Here is a 19,656-nt window from a genome sequence, read left to right as displayed (position 1 = left end):
GATTTGCATCTATCTCGTGGGCGAATGCATATATATATATTCACTTTTTTATACGTTCTAAGCTGTCTACACAGTCTCAAAACCATACTCCCCCCCCCCCCCCACAATAATGATTCAACCCAAACATGAGATTAAGAAGTTTCACATAGACATGGGTACCATGACGCAAAGCAAACTAAGATGAACACATCATATGTTAAAATGACCACTCCAAGTTCCATTTTCCTTCTACACCATTTTTGACGGCCATTGCGGCTCTGTAACAGCATCATACTTGAAAAATCACGCCATGAAATTATTCTTTCAAGATTATGAGCTCGCACAATCATTATAGATAACTCAATTATTTTTAAAGGATGTAAAACCTTCCCATTGCAAAGCCTTTCTACTAGCCGACCAAACCCTCACTAACTAAAGTAGCATCGTCAATTACTATAGGACAACCACATTAACTGTTTTGATCCGCGTACATCAATTGTAAATCGTTAACGCCGGTTTCGAGATTTTAAACCCTTAGAAGACAAGTTTCACAAGCTTTAGAGTAAAGAGAAATGGCCTTTTAGCACCTCTTTCCAAGAGATAGGAGTATCGCTCACTCTCTGCTCAATAAGAAAGTGGAAACACATATTGCTTAAATTAGAAAAGCGTCAATCATTAGTGATGCTCTCCTGAGAATCTCTTGTGAGAACAACAAAGAAAACATGAAATACTGTTTTTGTAAAAAAAGCATGAATCAATCGTGATATTCTACGAGGAGAATCACACGCTTAACGGAAAACCATGACTGAGGGACTTCTTAACCATGGTCGACTAGCTTTCGTTTTGTCTCCATCAATCTAGTGCAGTCTTATGTCGGGATGGAATCGCAATTCCATTGTCACAAGAAGATATGCCATGTTATTTAGATGAAAAGAAGAGAGTGGAATAATTAGGTGTGCATACCGAAGATGGGCATTTCAATAGTGAGCAGGCGGTCATGCCGGCCCTAGGAGGCTGGCATATGGAGTTACCAATCGGTTAGAAAATCATCCCTTCATATGTCAAAATGACCACTCCAAGTTCCATTTTCCTTCTACGCCATTTTTGACGGCCATTGCGGCTCCGTAACAACATCATACTTGAAAAATCACGCCATGAAATTATTCTTTCAATATTATGAGCCCCACAATCATTATACATAATTTAATCATTTTTAAAGGATGTAAACCCTTCCCATTGCAAAGCCTTTCTACTAGGCTGAACAAACCCTCACTAACTAAAGTAGCATCATCCATTACTATGGGACAACCACGTTAACTGTTTTAATCTTCGTACATCAATTGTAAATCGTTAACGCCGGTTTTCGAGATTTTAAACCCTTAGAAGACAACTTTCACATGCTTTTGAGTAAAGAGAAATGGTATTTTATCACTTCTTTCCAAGAGATAAGAGTATCGCTCACTCTCTGCTCAATAAGAAAGTGAAAACACATATTGCTATAACTATAAAAGCATCAGTCATTATTGATGCTCTCCCGAGAATCTCTTGTGAGAACAAAAATAGAAAACAGGAAATACTGTTTTTGAAAAACAAGCATGAATCAATTGTGATATTCTACGAGGAGAATCACACGCTTAGCGGAAAACCATGACCGGGAGTCTTCTTAAGCATGGTCGACTGGCTTTCGTTTTGTCTCCATCAATCTACTGCAGTCTTGTGTCGGAATGGAATCGCAATTCCATTGTCACAAGAAGATATGCCATGTTATTTAGATGAGAAGAAGAGAGTGGAAGAATTAGGTGTGTATACTGAAGAGGGGCATCTCAACTGTGAGCTGGCGGTCATGCGGGCCCTAGGAGGCTGGGCATATGGAGTTACCAATCGGTTAGAAAATCATCCCTTCTTAGAAAAAAAGAAGTGAGACAAATGGTGTTCTGCGAAGATGATGAGTTTATGATTATCAGATGTGCTGGGATTTGGCATGTGGTATCAAATCAAGAAGCTGTCGGTGTTGCGAATACCTATGGGTGATAATTTTACTGTTATTGTGGTTTTGTTTTGATAATAATCAGGTCGAGTCTGTTACGGGTTGGTGTCGCCCGTGATTATGGTGCGGGGTGTTGTCTGATTGCATAAAGGGCTGCTTCATATGAGTTGGAAAAAGTAGTCAAAAATTTTGTTGTGGAATTGATTCTACCATGAAAGATTATAGCACTGAATGGTTTTTTGTGTCTCTGTGTGTCATATCGGTTGTTGTTTGAATCCATATACATCTAAAGGTACGTTAATATCTGTATAACATAGTATATCTATATATAGGTTTGAATGGATTGGTGCTGATAAGTTTGGTGTGAACCTCTAGTCATTAGTATATATAGTTACATCAATACCTTTACAGATTACAATATCCACAAGAAACAGAAACAGAAATAGTATTTGATGTTTTAAAAGGAGAGCTAGATTAACATCACTCTGTCCAAGTAATATCCAAATCTCCCCAGTTATCCTCGGATACCCCTAACGCCTTCCACACTGCTTTGGAAGCGTCAACAATATTATTAGGGCAAGGTGGCTGATAGTCATGATCACCATCGCACCCCATAGTAGAGTCACACTCATCCACAACCATTGCCTTTACACTCCTCCCATTTCCATTGATGGTAATATACTTGTGGCACCTATCCCCTCCCTTGTACCATCCAGTTGACAGCGCCACAACTGGTGTGTCATCAGAGTGGTATCGGTTGTCACACTCCGACGGACCACCACCATCACCTCCCTTTTGGAAACTGTTTATTGTCAGTGTTGCTTTAGTATCGCCTGTCACTGGAGGCGAGCATGTATACGTGGTGTAAAACTTACCTTGGACACAACAATCCGAGTTGTTCTCACTGTTGCATTCTCCTGGAGGCGGTTTTCTTCCCCGGATACCACCACTTGGTTTGCAAGTCTGAGCATTGATCTCCAATGAAGTTGTTGCCAGGAGAACCAAGAACAGAACAAAATGGAAATTCTTCATTGCCATTTAGATGTTTCTAGTTATTGTTTACAATGCTGTTGGATGAGTAGCAAGGCAAATGGGTTGTGCTAATATAGCCTTTTGCTTAACAGAAAGCCAAGATAATAATCAACTCTGTTGTATTTTATTTTCAAGTGACAGATGTTCTTCTACGGCAATAAAACATCCTTTGGATATTCACTTTCCCTTTTAAGAAAACCAAGTAATTAAGAGTGCACGGACATACTACAATTTTGTCCATTATGGTGCACGTTGTGTCTAATTTTGTCTCATTGTTGATTTATAAAGTATATCTAAAATCACAGCCACTATTCTTTTATTTGGGGAAAATATTTTCCATTGATTCTGTAAAAATAATAGTTTCAAACTTTTACCAATCTAGCCGCATATTTCTCTTGTATATTACACATGCAGGTAAAATCAAGTTAATATAACTGATACTCCATATTTCTTAATTAGTACCTAATATTATTCATCATTCCACATATAATTAATCATGACCTTATCATATTACGTTTTAACCCCTTGGTTCTTGCATCAAAGTAAATGTACTGTATATCAAGCTGTACATATACATTTGGTACAAATATAGAACAATTGACATTAAGAGTCCTTTGGCTAGTATTCCGCAATCAACGTTCCCCGTACGTAGGCTTTGATGCGGGTTGACACGTGCCGTTGAGATGGTGCGGTTTACTATTCAATTTTCAATATTTTAAAATTTGATTCCAACTTCTTAGTTATCTTGTAATTATATTTCTATCTCTATCATGTATGTTTGTGCTAGCAATTTTATAGATTCGAGTGTCTTTAAATTTCACAGTCCGACACTAACTTTTACTAACTTTTTACATCAGAATAGTGTAAAAAATTGTCATAATACTATTTCACCATACCGTACACCATTTTTTTGCACTAAATATATATCCCACAGTAAGTTCCCTTTTTTAGATTTATATAGATTGTCAAAAATATCCTTTGAATTATTAGCTTTCAATATATCTATTTACATTTTTTGTGTGATATAAGCTTAATAAAATATATTATTACAAAAATATAACCAACTACATTATTAATTCGAATTATTTTAATCTTTTAAAACGACATTTGCTAAATAAAATAATTATATTCAAAACATAAAAATAAGTTGGGGATGAGTGCGACACAAATAAATTATATTAATTTGTTTTTATAACGAAATTTGATATATGGAAGAATTGTGTCGGGGTGAAGAACAAATTCGTTGCCAACGAATTGTTGTGGATGCCATAGTGGAGTAGGGTTGATGGTGAATCTCAAAATAAAATAAAAAATAATAAGAATTAGAAAAATACAAAATAATATGATAAGGGTAATATACTCTTTTAATGTCGTGTAGGAACGTATAGTGGTATAATAGAATATGAAAAAGATAGTCTAGGTGCAAAAGAAAAAAAAACATAAAAGTTAGGAACACATTACATAAGTAGAAATATTGACCAAACCAATTAATATAATCTACTAAAATTTGAATACATGTTTATTTGGCATGGTTATTTTATACACACGCATGAGGCCGTTAGCTATATATGCACGATACACTGAAAACCGTTAACTTATATATATTGTTAACTTATATATACGTACTTGCGCTTATCTACACTCCCACAACAAATTCTAACTTCATTAAATTTTGTTTAATATGATACAAACCCCTAATTTCAATCAAAACAATTCTGACTCGATAGACATATTTTTTTTTTCAATATCAATATCCCACTATCCGAAATTTAGGAATACCTTTCAAGACATTATGTTCCGGAGTGATTCTCGATTTATTCAAATTTTGTTAAATTGATAATGTTCAAATTTCATTACCAATTTCCAACTATCCATGTGTGTAATTTTTTAATACCCTACAATACGTCAAGTTCCGTTATTATGTTTGATTAATTCATAAGAATAAACTATTTTTGATTGAATAGGCACGTGGCTTTTCTCTATTTAGATGATTATTTCATTAGTTTTTACTGGATTTAAGTTGTAGGCTGGTGTTTGAGGGTAAAGAACACTTTCATGTTATTTTCTATAAAACAAAGTGAATTTAAGAGTAATTCTTTAAAAATAGGCAAAGAAGTTTTCTATTTTAAATGTGATTTTAAGTTTATATAATTAGACGATAGAACAATTAATTTAGGTTATAGAGATCATATGTATCATTGTTAAAAGTTGTATTTAAATCTTTATGGTTTCGTGATGGAAGGTTTGTTGTGGAGAGCATTCGATACATTACAGTTGAATGTTAGATAATTTTGTTTAATTGGGCCTAAACATTGCGAAACCATTAGAAATCATGGGATCTCCCTTGGTTAATTATTTTTAAAAACACAATTTATTTCTTTGAAATGAGTTTACACATGCTAGTTTTGTTGTTTCAGTTGCATACCTACTATCTTGTTTAGCCTACTAGACGTGATATATAGAGTCAATCTTGCTTGATTTGCTTCTATCTCGTGGGCGAATGCATATATATTCACTTTTTTATACGTTGTAAGCTGTCTACACAGTCTCAAAACAATACTCCCCCCACCCTCCACCCCCCCCCCTCCCCCGCCCCACCCTCACAATAATGATTCAACCCAAACATGAGATCAAGAAGTCTCACATAGACATGGGTACCCTCACGCAAAGCAAACTAAGATGAACGCATCATATGTCAAAATGACCACTCAAAGTTCCAATTTCCTTCTACACCATTTTTAACGGCCATTGCGGCTCCGTAACAGCATCATACTTGAAAAATCACACCACAATCATTATAGATAATTCAATTATTTTTATAGGATGTAAAACCATCCCATTGCAAAGCCTTTCTACTAGATGACCAAACCCTCACTAACTAAAGTAGCATCGTCAATTACTATAGGACAACCACATTAACTGTTTTAATCCTCGTACATCAATTGTAAATCGTTAACGTTGTTTTCGAGATTTTAAACTGTAACACCCATAAAAATTAGGCTAAATTTAAACTTTTTAAAACATTTAGGAACCAACAGTTATTACCAACTTGTTTTCAAAACAGTTCTATATCAGAGTATCCCAGAATCCCAGAAAGATAGTCATAAAAATTGAGGAGCTGTGCGATCACGCCTTTGCCTTGCCACGATCCCCTGATATACCTGAAACAATAAACTGAAACTGTAAGCCCGGAAGCTTAGTGAGTTCCCCCAAAATACCGATACAAAGCAAATAACACATATACAAATAACAACATGTACTGGGTCCACAGCTTTACAGACTGGATTACCCCTGGGCCCACAGTGTAAGTCTGGATTGCCTTCCGGGCCCACAACTCACATCTGGATTGCCATCGAGCCCACAGTACGAGTCTCCCTCAGCTCGTATCTGAAATGCTCCCGAACCCACAGTACGAGTCTGGCATGCCCCACCTGGCCCTCAGCTCTTATCTAGAATGCTCCCGGGTTTGTTGGTTACCGCACGAAGCAGTATCACCTCAACCCATCCCACATAATATGTCGATATACAACAGATAAGTACACATACAGATAAACAGACAATATCACAGGTAGTCCTACAGACCTACCCTTTAGGATATCAAACTAACATGCATAGCTAACTCAAACTCAACATAATACCAACTACTAGGATATCATATCCAATGGGCCGGCCTTGGTGCCTTAGACCCCTTAGTATAGTGAGGACAACTCACTTGGCACTGCTGAAGTCCCGCAGGTAAAGCTCCAGCTGCTGGTTGACAGATTCCCGAACTGTCCACATCAAACAATACTAAATCAATAATTGGGGTCCAAGCCCAAGGTCCAACTCACACTACAAAAATCCCAAAAGTCAAATCATGGGCCAAAGCCCGACATATGGCCCAATTTTCCAAATTGGGCCCAGACCTCTACATGGTTTTTCCTTAAGGCCCATCCAATTATTCCAATCCAATTCTCATGGCCCAATATCACATAATCATAAAGGCCCAATTATGGCCCATCTATGGCCCAATTTTCCAAATTAGGCCCATGTCCTCACATGGGCCTTATCCTAAAGCCCATCTAATTACTTTGGTCCATTAACTTGTTCTTGGATGACCCACCAATAGTCTAATCGCGAAAGCCCAATAAGAAGGCCCAAATCAAGGCCCATGTGAAATTAGGGTTTTCACATGAAATGACGATTAGGGTTAAGTGTTCCTACTTAACCCATTAAGGACTTAATCCACTAAGGACTTAATCCATTAAGTCCAACGTTGCTTTAGGTTAACTTGCAATTGGTCATTAATTAATATTTTAAGCTTATTAAATAATTCTCATGTGTGTGCCGATCAATTCCCACAAATTAGGGTTATATGCCCTTAGGGTTTTCCAACCCAATACTAGCCTATTAGCCCATTGGTTGGGCTTTTAGGTCACTTTGGGCCTCATTGGGCCCATTAGGGTTTTATTAGGTCAGTAGGCTTTCTTGGGCCCATTAGGGCTTCATTAGGCCCACTTTGACCAAGCATCCCCCAAACGAGTCAAACACAACAAAGCAAACACACCGCCACCCGACACGGTGGCCGGTGGCAGCAGGAGGCGGCAGCCACCACCTCACGGTGGTGGTTTCAAGTTTTCTATTGATTACCGACACTATTACTATTTTACAAAAATACACAAACATACACACTCACGTAAATAATACACACACACACACACCACCGCACTGTGGCGGCAGGTGGTGGTCGATAGTGCTAGCCACCACCTCATGGTGGTGGTGGCGGCTCACTTTGCTTCCAATCTACACAAACCACACAACCTTGACTGAACCCACCCAAAGACGCACACACACGTGCCCGGAACAGTAACACCACCACCCATTTAGGGGCGTACGGTGGTGGCAGTGGCGGAGCTAGGCGCCAGCAACATCGGTCCATGATACAACTCGTCATCGGCAACATCTTCGTCTTCATCGGTGGTGAGACGACACGACGGCCTCTCGGTGGTCTTATAGCTCCAACAACGGCGATAAAAGTCGTAGAAGAAGGCGGCAGCAACGAGTGATGGAGGTTGAGCCTCCACCGGAGTACGACTTGATAGCATCGGCACTATGTGGTCCGGCGACCCACAAAACCATCGTCACTTGAGACTCCTCGTCGCAGTCGTGGCTGCACCGACGGATGGCTTCGATCGGAGATACCGAAGATCGTAGAAACTGAAGTGGCGACATCAACTCGGTGGTACATCCATATGGCGGCAGTGACAACGACGAGGCTCGACCCAACACCTTCGGTCGGTCCTCCTCGATACAACAACGTCTTGGTGGTTCTTCCCGGCGATACCCGACGTCCGGCGATGCTACAGACGGCGGCGGCTGGAGAAGCAGAATGGAGAGGGTGGTGGCTGACATTAGATTTAGGGTTAGGGTTGCAAAGTGACGGGGGGAATAGCACGTTTATATACCGGGTCTCAAACTTAATCCCATAATAACATAAATAGTCCCTCCTTCCCCCATTTCTTTCAAAATAAATCCTTAATTTACCATTTAAACCCTCATTCTGAAAATCCTCACAAATCGCATCCCGAAATTACCAATCAGCCCCCTAAGCTTTCAAATTCTTTCAATTTAAGTCCATTAATTACCAAACACACCCCGACTACTGAAAATCTTTACAAATTAAGTCCCAGAATTACAGTTTAACCCCTGGAGATTCAATTCTTGCCATTTGACTTCCTAAAACCAACACCCCACTAACCATTTAATTATTCTATTTAAAACGGGGTGTTACAACTCCCCCCCACTTAAATTTGATTTTGTCCTCGAAATCGTTTCTTATCATTCCTTACACGCCAAACAACTTGAACTACTTGGCTACAACCCCAAGCAAAACTCTAGCCTCTCCAAGGAAACCATATCCAACCCTCGCAGGGTTCTAAAACCAGGAAAATAAACGAATCCCTTACCATATGATCACATTTACTCAATCCGAAATCTGGAGTCTCGAGATGGTCTGGCTCCCTGACAGACTGCCCACACTGGATTATTGTCGCATTCATTACATTGAACTCCTGACTGGCTACTCAACTTCTGATAACCTGAGGTTCTCACCAGAAAGCACAACCACTAATCACACACTGCTACCTAAAACTCTTTTCTTGACAAGAGATTAGGTACTCCTTCAAGAGAAACCCGTTTTGATAACCAACTCCCAGGGATATAATGAACAACGAGATGTAAACTGGGAGATGAACCCTTTTTGGATAAACAAGACAATGTTTCCTTTAGTTCCCGAACCACATACATATAATAACCGGTTCATAAGCACAAATACTCATACCTGGCCCAATCAGCCTCGGGTTGGAATACCAGGCATGCCTACGACGGGTCCAGTCATCCCTAGGATGGAATACCCTCGTATCACGCACATGTTTGGTCCAATCAACCCTCGGGTTGGAATACCAAACACGTCAGTTCCACTCAATCGTAGGGTCCGGTCATCCTCACGATGGAATACCCTAGATTGGAATACCACTTTATACATAACTCGGGTCTAAACCATAACTTGAAATCCAAGGACCTATCCTTGCATCTCATCCAAAATCCTCTGATTCGTCACAACCGAGTAACACTCATCTAAAATAGTGGGATCCGGCCCGGTCGCGGAGCTAAAGGACTCCCACATAGTTGCCTCACACGACTTCCGAACGAAATCCTTCCCTGGAACTAGTTTCCACTAGTTATCATGCCTCTGCCACTCTAACAACCTCCTGATCCAACCGATCGGATCCATGCGTCAAATCCTGACGTCACCAAATCCAAGGCTAAAAGTGATTGCTACCTGACCAACGGTAGACTTATATCACAAACGAACTTAAGCAATTCCTTGCTTCCTTGATCTCTTAACTGTAGTGGCGTTCCTACAGTCTTATCGCTGGCTTAACCAGGTCTAATCCCTCTGGGGAAACCCATAAACCCATCCGTGGATTTCCATATTCTCACTGCTACACCCGAACGGGTGGTTACTACTGTCCCTTCCGCGTCCTAACAACGCGCTCATGCTATCTACCAACCTAGTGAATTTTACGGCTACACCCACCGACTTACGTCACTCTAGCACTATCTACTAACCTGGTGAATGATACGGCTACACCTGCAGACTTACAACACTTCCCATACCGCCTGATCGCTAGTGAATGCTACGTATACCCCCGCAGTCTTATAACACTTTCCATACTACCTGATCGCTAGTGAATGCTACGGCTACCCCCGCAGTCTTACAACACTTTCCATACCGGTCGAACACGCACTCGACCTAACACACAACTGAACTTAATTCATGGCTAGAATCCCAACCTGATTTTCCCAAGTTCTGCTATCAAACACCGAGAAGACGTGATTCACATGCTGGGGAGTTTTACCGAACTCCCAACTCACACGACACTCAAACCAAGCAGCCACTAGGGTTGTATTCCTTCCTGAAAACGATGCGAAACTTATCCCAGTTTCAAAACCGATCATGCTTCTGCATTCCGGGACGATTCTCCCCCGCTTAGATTCAACTCAGTCTTCACAATACATGAAAATTTGAGAATTCCCAATCCTTCTCACTTTCCAATGATCGATCTGATGACAACCAGATCTTCCCAACTAGTACTCCTCTACTAGCCAACCACAAGTGATCACACACTTCTAAGAACTAGCTGAACACTTCTTGAATCCCAGTGAAACCAATAGTCTCTAATGCTTGAATGATCCCACACTCAAATCTTGAAGACCTAAAGATAGGTGTTCCAACTAATATCTCAACAACAAGCTATTTCCCTTGGCGCTTCCATCCGCCAATGGATAACGATCACTACAACCGCTGAATCCTGACAATGTTGAATACCCATCCTGTGGGGCCCTGTCCGCAGACCTCCCACATAATACCCATCTTCCCAAAGTGCTCCAAACAAATCTTTCGCTCCCGGGCTCTAGAAATGATATCATTCAGGGTCTCGCACCCTAACTCACTCACTAGCTCGATCGTACTCATCTGAACTGCAGTAGATGAAGCAACCCCTGCCCTAAACCGGCTACAACAACTCCCAAGACATAGTCTCAAATCCCGAAAGTGCAATAGATCGCACAACCCATCCTTACTGTCCGCTGCAAGAGACCCAAGACAAATCAGATCTTAGCTCCTACGGGTCAGAACGGAAATCGCGTACGCCTCATAAGATACTCATGGCACATCGACCCACCTGCGCTCACCAGCGCTGAGATACTGTCGCCAACTCCTGCGACTAACTGACCCCGAGCTGGAACACCACCTGATCCCGGGGTCACATGCCTGTTCACTCCTTCGAGCTCGAAAACTGAAAGGGCATAATCCTTGCCCTAGAAGACAACATTCCTATCCATCTATTATCCATTCTACTTCCAGCTACAAAACTCTAAATGATCATAATCATCACTCCCTTACGGAGTCCTAGCGAATCACATTCCGGCCTCGAGCAAAACCCCCGAAGCCTCAAATCTAGAAACTCATGTGCTAGACTCTCCCGCTCAACCCGCAGAATGTAACGAGTACAGAACATCTCCCTGATCCCAAGTAACTGTAGCCCTCTTCTCATCAGAATGTGTCCCAGTAACAAGTCTCGGTACTGGAAAGCTCGACCAACTCCTCCCCCTGCCGTCGTTACAGCTGTTGCAGTTGTTGCGACAGCCGTCTCAGCAAAGGCTGCATAGTGCTCATCGTAATACTCAACCATGGCGGTCTTAATAGACCCAAACATCTCCGACAACTGTCCCCGGATAATCTTGATCACCCCCTCCCGGATGATCTCCCTGACACAATCCTTTGACAATACTGTCCTATCCTGGCTGCTAGCTCCCGGTCTTGATCCGGATCCGATCTCAAGACGTCTCATAACCATCATTCTGATAATACACCAGAAAGATCTCTGATAACCCATATGATGATAGGGAACCAACTCCCAACTGTATCCCAGGGGTTGTGACTTCCTTGATACGCGTATGGGTCCTGTGCTTTCAGTAGTACGGGCCCATACTACCTTCCACCCCTACCCATATTTGTCTCAAGTATCACCACAACACCCTAACCAAATATATATATAAACATAGCGAGCACTCAATCCTCACTCCTAGAGGAATGCTAAATATCTCATAATTGGCCTCCCGGCCTCACACGACCCACCCATCCATGAAACTTCCACCAACCCTGCAGTACTAGTGTATGCTAATCATACATAACGCTGGACCCTATAGACTTTCGAATACCTGATCCTACCCTAAGCCCTTCATCAAACAAGAACAGGAAATAAGGCCAAACCAAACATTCTTAAGCTATAAGATCTTAGTTATGTACGACCGTGATGCATACACTAAGCAACTACAGTAATGATGTCAATTCCATATAGAGAAAACCTTAGGCTAGCAGGCATCACGTAGTCATGCAATTCTATCATGCAATTTCTGAGATCCCTAGCCTAGTACTAGCATGCTGTTCTAACATATCACAACATCAATAACTGTATGGTATTTTGGGGTCTACTTACTGGCTCCGGCTGATCGTACACCCTGCATCCTCCTTTGATACTTTGAAAACCCTTTTTGAAAATCATTTTGAAAACCTCTCTAAAAATCATTTTGAAAACCTTTTCCTTAGTTTGAGACTAGATTCACACAAGTGCTCCTCCAATTCACTCAAACCAAGGCTCTGATACCAACTTGTAACACCCATAAAAATTAGGCCAAATTTAAAATTTTTAAAACATTTAGGAACCAACATTTATTACCAACTTGTTTTCAAAACAGTTCTATATCAGAGTATCCCAGAAACATAGTCATAAAAAGTGAGGAGCTGTACGATCATGCCTTTGCCTTGCCACGATCCCCTGATGTACCTGAAACAATAAACTGAAACTGTAAGCCCGAAAGCTTAGTGAGTTCCCCCCCCCCCCCCAAAATACCGATACGCTGCAAATAACACATATAAAAATAAAAACATGTACCGGGTCCACAACTTTACAGTCTGGATTACCCCTGGGCCCACAGTGTGAGTCTGGATTACCTTCCGGGCCCACAACTCACATCTGGATTGCCATCAAGCCCATAGTACGAGTCTCCCTCAGCTCGTATCTGGAATGCTCCCGAGCCCACAGTACGAGTCTGGAATGCCCCACCTGGCCCTCAGCTCGTATCTGGAATGCTCCTGGGTTTGTTGGTTACCGCACGGAGCAGTATCACCTCAACCCATCCCACATAATATGTCGACATATAACAGATAAGTACACATACAGATAAACAGACAATATCACAGGTAGTCCGACAGACCTACCCTCTAGCATATCAAACTAACATGCGTAACTAACTTATACTCAACATAATACCAACTACTAGGATATCATATCCAATGTGCCGGCCTTGGTGCCTTAGACCCTTTAGTATAGTGAGGATAACTCACCTGGAACTGCTGAAGTCCTGCAGGTAAAGCTCTAGCTGCTAGTTGACAGATTCCCGATCTGTCCACATCAAACAAATCCCAATCAATAATTGGGTTCCAAGCACAAAGTCCAACTCACACTACAAAATCCCAAAAGTCAAATCATGGGCCAAAGCCCGACATATGGCCCAATTTTCCAAATTGGGCCCAGACCTCTACATGGTCTTTCCTTAAGGCCCATCCAATTGTTCCAATCCAATTCCCATGGACCAATATCACATAATCATAAAGGCCTAATTATGGCCCATCTATGGCCCAGTTTCCAAATTGGGCTCAAGTCCTCACATTGGCCTTATCCTAAAGCCCAATTATGGCCCATCTATGGCCCAATTTTTCAATATCAATATCCCACTATCCTGTCTGAAATTTAGGAATACCTTTCAAGACTTTATGTTCCGGAGTGATTCTCGATTTATTCAAATTTCGTTAAACTGATAATGTTCAAATTTCATTATCAATTCCCAACTATCCATGTGTGTAATTTTTTAATACCCTACAATACGTCAAGTTCCGTTATTATGTTTGATTAATTCATAAGAATAAACTATATTTGATTGAATAGGGACGTCGCTTTTCTCTATTTAGATGAGTATTTCATTAGTTTTTACTGGATTTAAGTTGTAGGCTGGTGTTTGAGGGTAAAGAACACTTTCATGTTATTTTCTATAAAACGTAGTGAACTTAAGAGTAATTCATTAAAACTAGGCAAACAAGTTTTCTATTTTAAATGTGATTGGAAGTTTATATAATTAGACGATAGAACAATTAATTTAGGTTATAGAGATCATATGTATCATTGTTAAAAGTTGTATTTAGATCTTTATGGTTTCATGATGGAAGGGTTATTGTGGAGAGCATTCGATACATTACAGTTGAATGTTAGATAATTTTGTTTAATTTTTCCTCAACATTGCGAAACCATTAGAAATCATGGGATCTCCCTTGGTTAATTATTTTTACAAACACAATTAATTTCTTTGAAATGAGTTTACACATGCTAGTTTTGTTGTTTCAGTTGCATACCTACTATCTTGTTTAGCCTACTAGACGTGATATATAGAGTCAATCTTGCTTGATTTGTATCTATCTCGTGGGCGAATGCATATATATTCACTTTTTTATACGTTGTAAGCTGTCTACACAGTCGCAAAACAATACAACCCCCCCCCCCCACAATAATGATTTAACCCAAACATGAGATCAAGAAGTCTCACATAGACATGGGTACCCTCACGCAAAGCAAACTAAGATGAACGCATCATATGTCAAAATGACCACTCTAAGTTGCATTTTCCTTCAACACCATTTTTGACGGCCATTGCGGCTCCGTAACAACATCATACTTGAAAAATCACGCCACAATCATTATAAATAATTCAATTATTTTTAAAGGATGTAAAACCTTCCCATTGCAAAGCCTTTCTACTAGCTGACCAAACCCTCACTAACTAAAGTAGCATCGTCAATTACTATAGGACAACCACATTAACTGTTTTAATCCTTGTACATCAATTGTAAATCGTTAACGCCGGTTTCGAGATTTTAAACTGTAACACCCATAAAAATTAGGCCAAATTAAACTTTTTAAAACATTTAGGAACCAACAGTTATTACCAACTTGTTTTCAAAACAGTTCTATATCACAGTATCGCAGAAAGATAGTCATAAAAAGTGAGGAGCTGTACGATCACGCCTTTGCCTTGCCACGATCCCCTGATGTACCTGAAACAATAAACTGAAACTGTAAGCCCGAAAGCTTAGTGAGTTCCCCCAAAATACCGATACACTGCAAATAACTCATATACAAATAACAACATGTACTGGGTCCACAGCTTTACAGACTGGATTACCCCTGGGCCCACAGCTCACATCTGGATTGCCATTGAGCCCACAGTACGAGACTCCCTCAGCTCGTATCTGAAATGCTCCCGAGCCCATAGTACAAGTCTGGCATGCCCCACCTGGCCCTCAGCTCGTATCTGGAATGCTCCCGGGTTTGTTGGTTACCGCACGGAGCAGTATCACCTCAACCCATCCCACATAATATGTCGACATATAACAGATAAGTACACATACAAATAAACAGACAATATCACAGGTAGTCCTACAGACCTACCCTCTAGGATATCAAACTAGCATGCATAACTAACTCATACTCAACATAATACCAACTACTAGGATATCATATCCAATGGGCCGGCCTTGGTGCCTTAGACCCCTTAGTATAGTGAGGATAACTCACCTGGCACTGCTGAAGTCCCGCAGGTAAAGCTCCAGCTGCTGGTTGACAGATTCCCGAACTGTCCACATCAAACAATACCCAATCAATAATTGGGTTCCAAGCCCAAGGTCCAACTCACACTATAAAAATCCCAAAAGTCAAATCATGGGCCAAAGCCCGACATATGGCCCAATTTTCCAAATTGGGCCCAGACCTCTACATGGTCTTTCCTTAAGGCCCATCCAATTATTCCAATCCAATTCCCATGGCCAAATATCACATAATCATAAAGGCCCAATTATGGCCCATCTATGGCTCAATTTTCCAAATTGGGCCCAAGTCCTCACATGGGCCTTATCCTAAAGCCCATCTAATTACTTTGGTCCATTAACTTGTTCTTGGATGTCCCACCAATAGTCCAATCGCCAAAGCCCAATAAGAAGGCCCAACTCAAGGCCCATGTGAAATTAGGGTTTTCACATGAAATGACGATTAGGGTTAAGTGTTCCTACTTAACCTATTAAGGACTTAATCCACTAAGGACTTAATCCATTAAGTCCAACATTGCTTTAGGTTAACTTGCAATTGGTCATTAATTAATATTTTAAGCTTATTAAATAATTCTCGTGTGTGTGCCGATCAATTCGCACAAATTAGGGTTTTATGCCCTTAGGGTTTTCCAACCCAATACTAACCCATTAGCCCATTGGTTGGGCTTTTAGGTCACTTTGGGCCTCATTGGGCCCATTAGGGTTTTATTAGGTCAGTAGGGTTTCTTGGGCCCATTAGGGCTTCATTGGGCCCACTTTGACCAAGCATCCCCCAAACGAGTCAAACACAACAAAGCAAGCACACCGCCACCCGACACGGCGGCCGGTGGCGGCAGCCACCACCACACGGTGGTGGTTTCAAGTTTTCTATTGATTACCGACACTATTACAATTTTACAAAAATACACAAACACACACACACTCACGTAAATAACACATATACACACACACACCGCCGCACTGTGGCGGCAGGTGGTGGTCGAAGGTGCTAGCCACCACCTCACGGTGGTGGAGGCGGCTCACTTTGATTCCAATCTACACAAACCACACAACCTTGACTGAACCCACCCAAAGACGCACACGCACGTGCCCGGAACAGTAACACCACCACCCATTTAGGGGCGTACGGTGGTGGCAGTGGCAGAGCTAGGCGGCAGCAACATCGGTCCATGATACAACTCGTCATCGGCAGCATCTTCGTCTTCACCGGCGGTGAGACGACACGACGGCCTCTCTGTGGTCTTATAGCTCCAACAACGGCGATAGAAGTCGTAGAAGAAGGCGACATCAACGAGTGATGGAGGTTGCGCCTCCACCGGGGTACGACTTGATAGCAGCGGCACTATGTGGTCCGACGACCCACAGAACCGTCGTCACTTGAGACTCCTCGTCGCAGTCGTGGCTGCACCAACGGATGGCTTCGATCAGCGACACCTCTTTCCAAGAGATAGGAGTATCGCTCACTCTCTGCTCAATAAGAAAGTGGAAACACATATTGCTAAAATTAGAAAAGCGTTAATCATTAGTGATGCTCTCCTGAGAATCTCTTGTGAGAACAACAAAGAAAACATGAAAAAATGTTTTTTTAAAACAAGCATGAATCAATCGTGATATTCTACGAGGAGAATCACACGCTTACCGGAAAACCATGACTGAGAGTCTTCTTAACCATGGTCGACTATCTTTTGTTTTGTCTCCATCAATGTACTGCAGTCTTATGTCGGGATGGAATCGTAATTCCATTGTCACAAGAAGATATGCCATGTTATTTAGATGAAAAGAAGAGAGTGGAATAATTAGGTGTGCATACCGAAGATGGGCATCTCAATTATGAGCAGGCGGTCATGCCGACCCTAGTAGGCTGGCATATGGAGTTACTAATCGGTTTTGAAATTATTCTTTCGATATTATGAGCCCCACAATCATTATACATAATTTAATCATTTTTAAAGGATGTAAACCCTTCCCATTGCAAAGCCTTTCTACTAGGCTGAACACAGCCTCACTAACTAAAGTAGCATCATCAATTACTATGGGACAACCACGTTAACTGCTTTAATCTGCGTACATCAATTGTAAATCGTTAACACCGGTTTTCGAGATTTTAAACCCTTAGAAGACAACTTTCACATGCTTTTGAGTAAAGAGAAATGATCTTTTATCACCTCTTTCCAAGAGATAAGAGTATCGCTCACTCTCTGCTCAATAAGAAAGTGGAAACACATATTGCTTTAATTATAAAAGCATCAATCATTAGTGATGCTCTCCCGAGAATCTCTTGCGAGAACAATTAAAAATAGAAAACAGGAAATACTGTTTTTTGTAAAACAAGCATGAATCAATCGTGATATTCTACGAGGAGAATCACACGCTTACCGGAAAACCATGACTGAGAGTCTTCTTAAGCATGGTCGACTGGCTTTTGTTTTGTCTCCATCAATCTAGTGCAGTCTTGTGTCGGAATGGAATCGCAATTCCATTGTCACAAGAAGATATGCCATGTTATTTAGATGAGAAGAAGAGAGTGGAAGAATTAGGTGTGTATACTGAAGAGGGGCATCTCAACTGTGAGCTGGCGGTCATGCGGGTCCTAGGAGGCTGGGCATATGGAGTTACCAATCGGTTCGAAAATCATCCCTTCTTAGAAAAAAAGAAGCGAGACAAATGGTGTTCTGCGAAGATGATGAGTTTATGATTATCGGATGTGCTGGGATTTGGCATGTGGTATCAAATCAAGAAGCTGTCGGTGTTGCGAATACCTATAGTTGATAATTTTACTGCTATTGTGGTTTTGGTTTCATAATAATCAGGTCGAGTCTGTTACGGCTTGGTGTCGCCCGTGATTATGGTGCGGGGTGTTGTCTGATTGCATAAAGGGAAATAGAATGTATAAATACATAATTTTTTTATTATTGTGTTCATGGTAAAGTCTATTTGTAGGGCTGCTTCATATGAGTTGGAAAAAGTAGTCTAAAATTTTGTTGTGGAATTGATTCTACCATGAAAGATTATAGCACTGAATGGTTTTTTGTGTCTCCGTGTGTCATATCGGTTGTTGTTTGAATCCATATACATCTAAAGGTACGTTAATATCTGTATAACATAGTATATCTATATATAGGTTTGAATGGATTGGTGCTGATAAGTTTGGTGTGAACCTCTAGTCATTAGTATATATAGTTACATCAATACCTTTACAGATTACAATATCCACAAGAAACAGAAACAGAAATAGTATTTGATGTTTTAAAAGGAGAGCTAGATTAACATCACTCTGTCCAAGTAATATCCAAATCTCCCCAGTTATCCTCGGATACCCCTAACGCCTTCCACACTGCTTTGGAAGCGTCAACAATATTATTAGGGCAAGGTGGTTGATAGTCATGATCACCATCGCACCCCATAGTAGAGTCACACTCATCCACAACCATTGCCTTTACACTCCTCCCATTTCCATTGATGGTAATATACTTGTGGCACCTATCCCCTCCCTTGTACCATCCAGTTGACAGCGCCACAACTGGTGTGTCATCAGAGTGGTATTGGTTGTCACACTCCGACGGACCACCACCATCACCTCCCTTTTGGAAACTGTTTATTGTCAGTGTTGCTTTAGTATCGCCTGTCACCGGAGGCGAGCATGTATACGTGGTGTAAAACTTACCTTGGACACAACAATCCGAGTTGTTCTCACGGTTGCATTCTCCTGGAGGCGGTTTTCTTCCCCGGATACCACCACTTGGTTTGCAAGTCTGAGCATTGATCTCCAATGAAGTTGTTGCCAGGAGAACCAAGAACAGAACAAAATGGAAATTCTTCATTGCCATTGAGATGTTGCTAGTTATTGTTTACAATGCTGTTGGATGAGTAGAAAGGCAAATGGGTTGTGCTAATATAG

General features: G+C 41.1%; 1 protein-coding gene across 1 annotated transcript; it reads right to left on the bottom strand.

Annotated features, from left to right (window-relative positions):
• Positions 1–2,446: 2,446 nt before the first annotated feature.
• On the bottom strand, positions 2,447–19,579 carry LOC145109834 (uncharacterized). Its single transcript, XM_079046976.1, has 3 exons — positions 19,032–19,579; position 18,129; positions 2,447–2,929 (listed from the first exon to the last, which is right to left on the bottom strand). The coding sequence occupies exons 1-3, from the start codon at positions 19,577–19,579 to the stop codon at positions 2,447–2,449; spliced, it is 1,032 nt and encodes a 343-aa protein (XP_078903102.1).
• Positions 19,580–19,656: the final 77 nt, after the last annotated feature.

Source organism: Lactuca virosa, chromosome 4 (genome assembly GCF_052849685.1).
Source record: "Lactuca virosa cultivar CGN04683 chromosome 4, Lactuca_virosa_CGN04683_v6, whole genome shotgun sequence".
NCBI lineage: Eukaryota > Viridiplantae > Streptophyta > Magnoliopsida > Asterales > Asteraceae > Lactuca > Lactuca virosa.
This window is presented reverse-complemented; position numbering and strand designations above follow the sequence as displayed.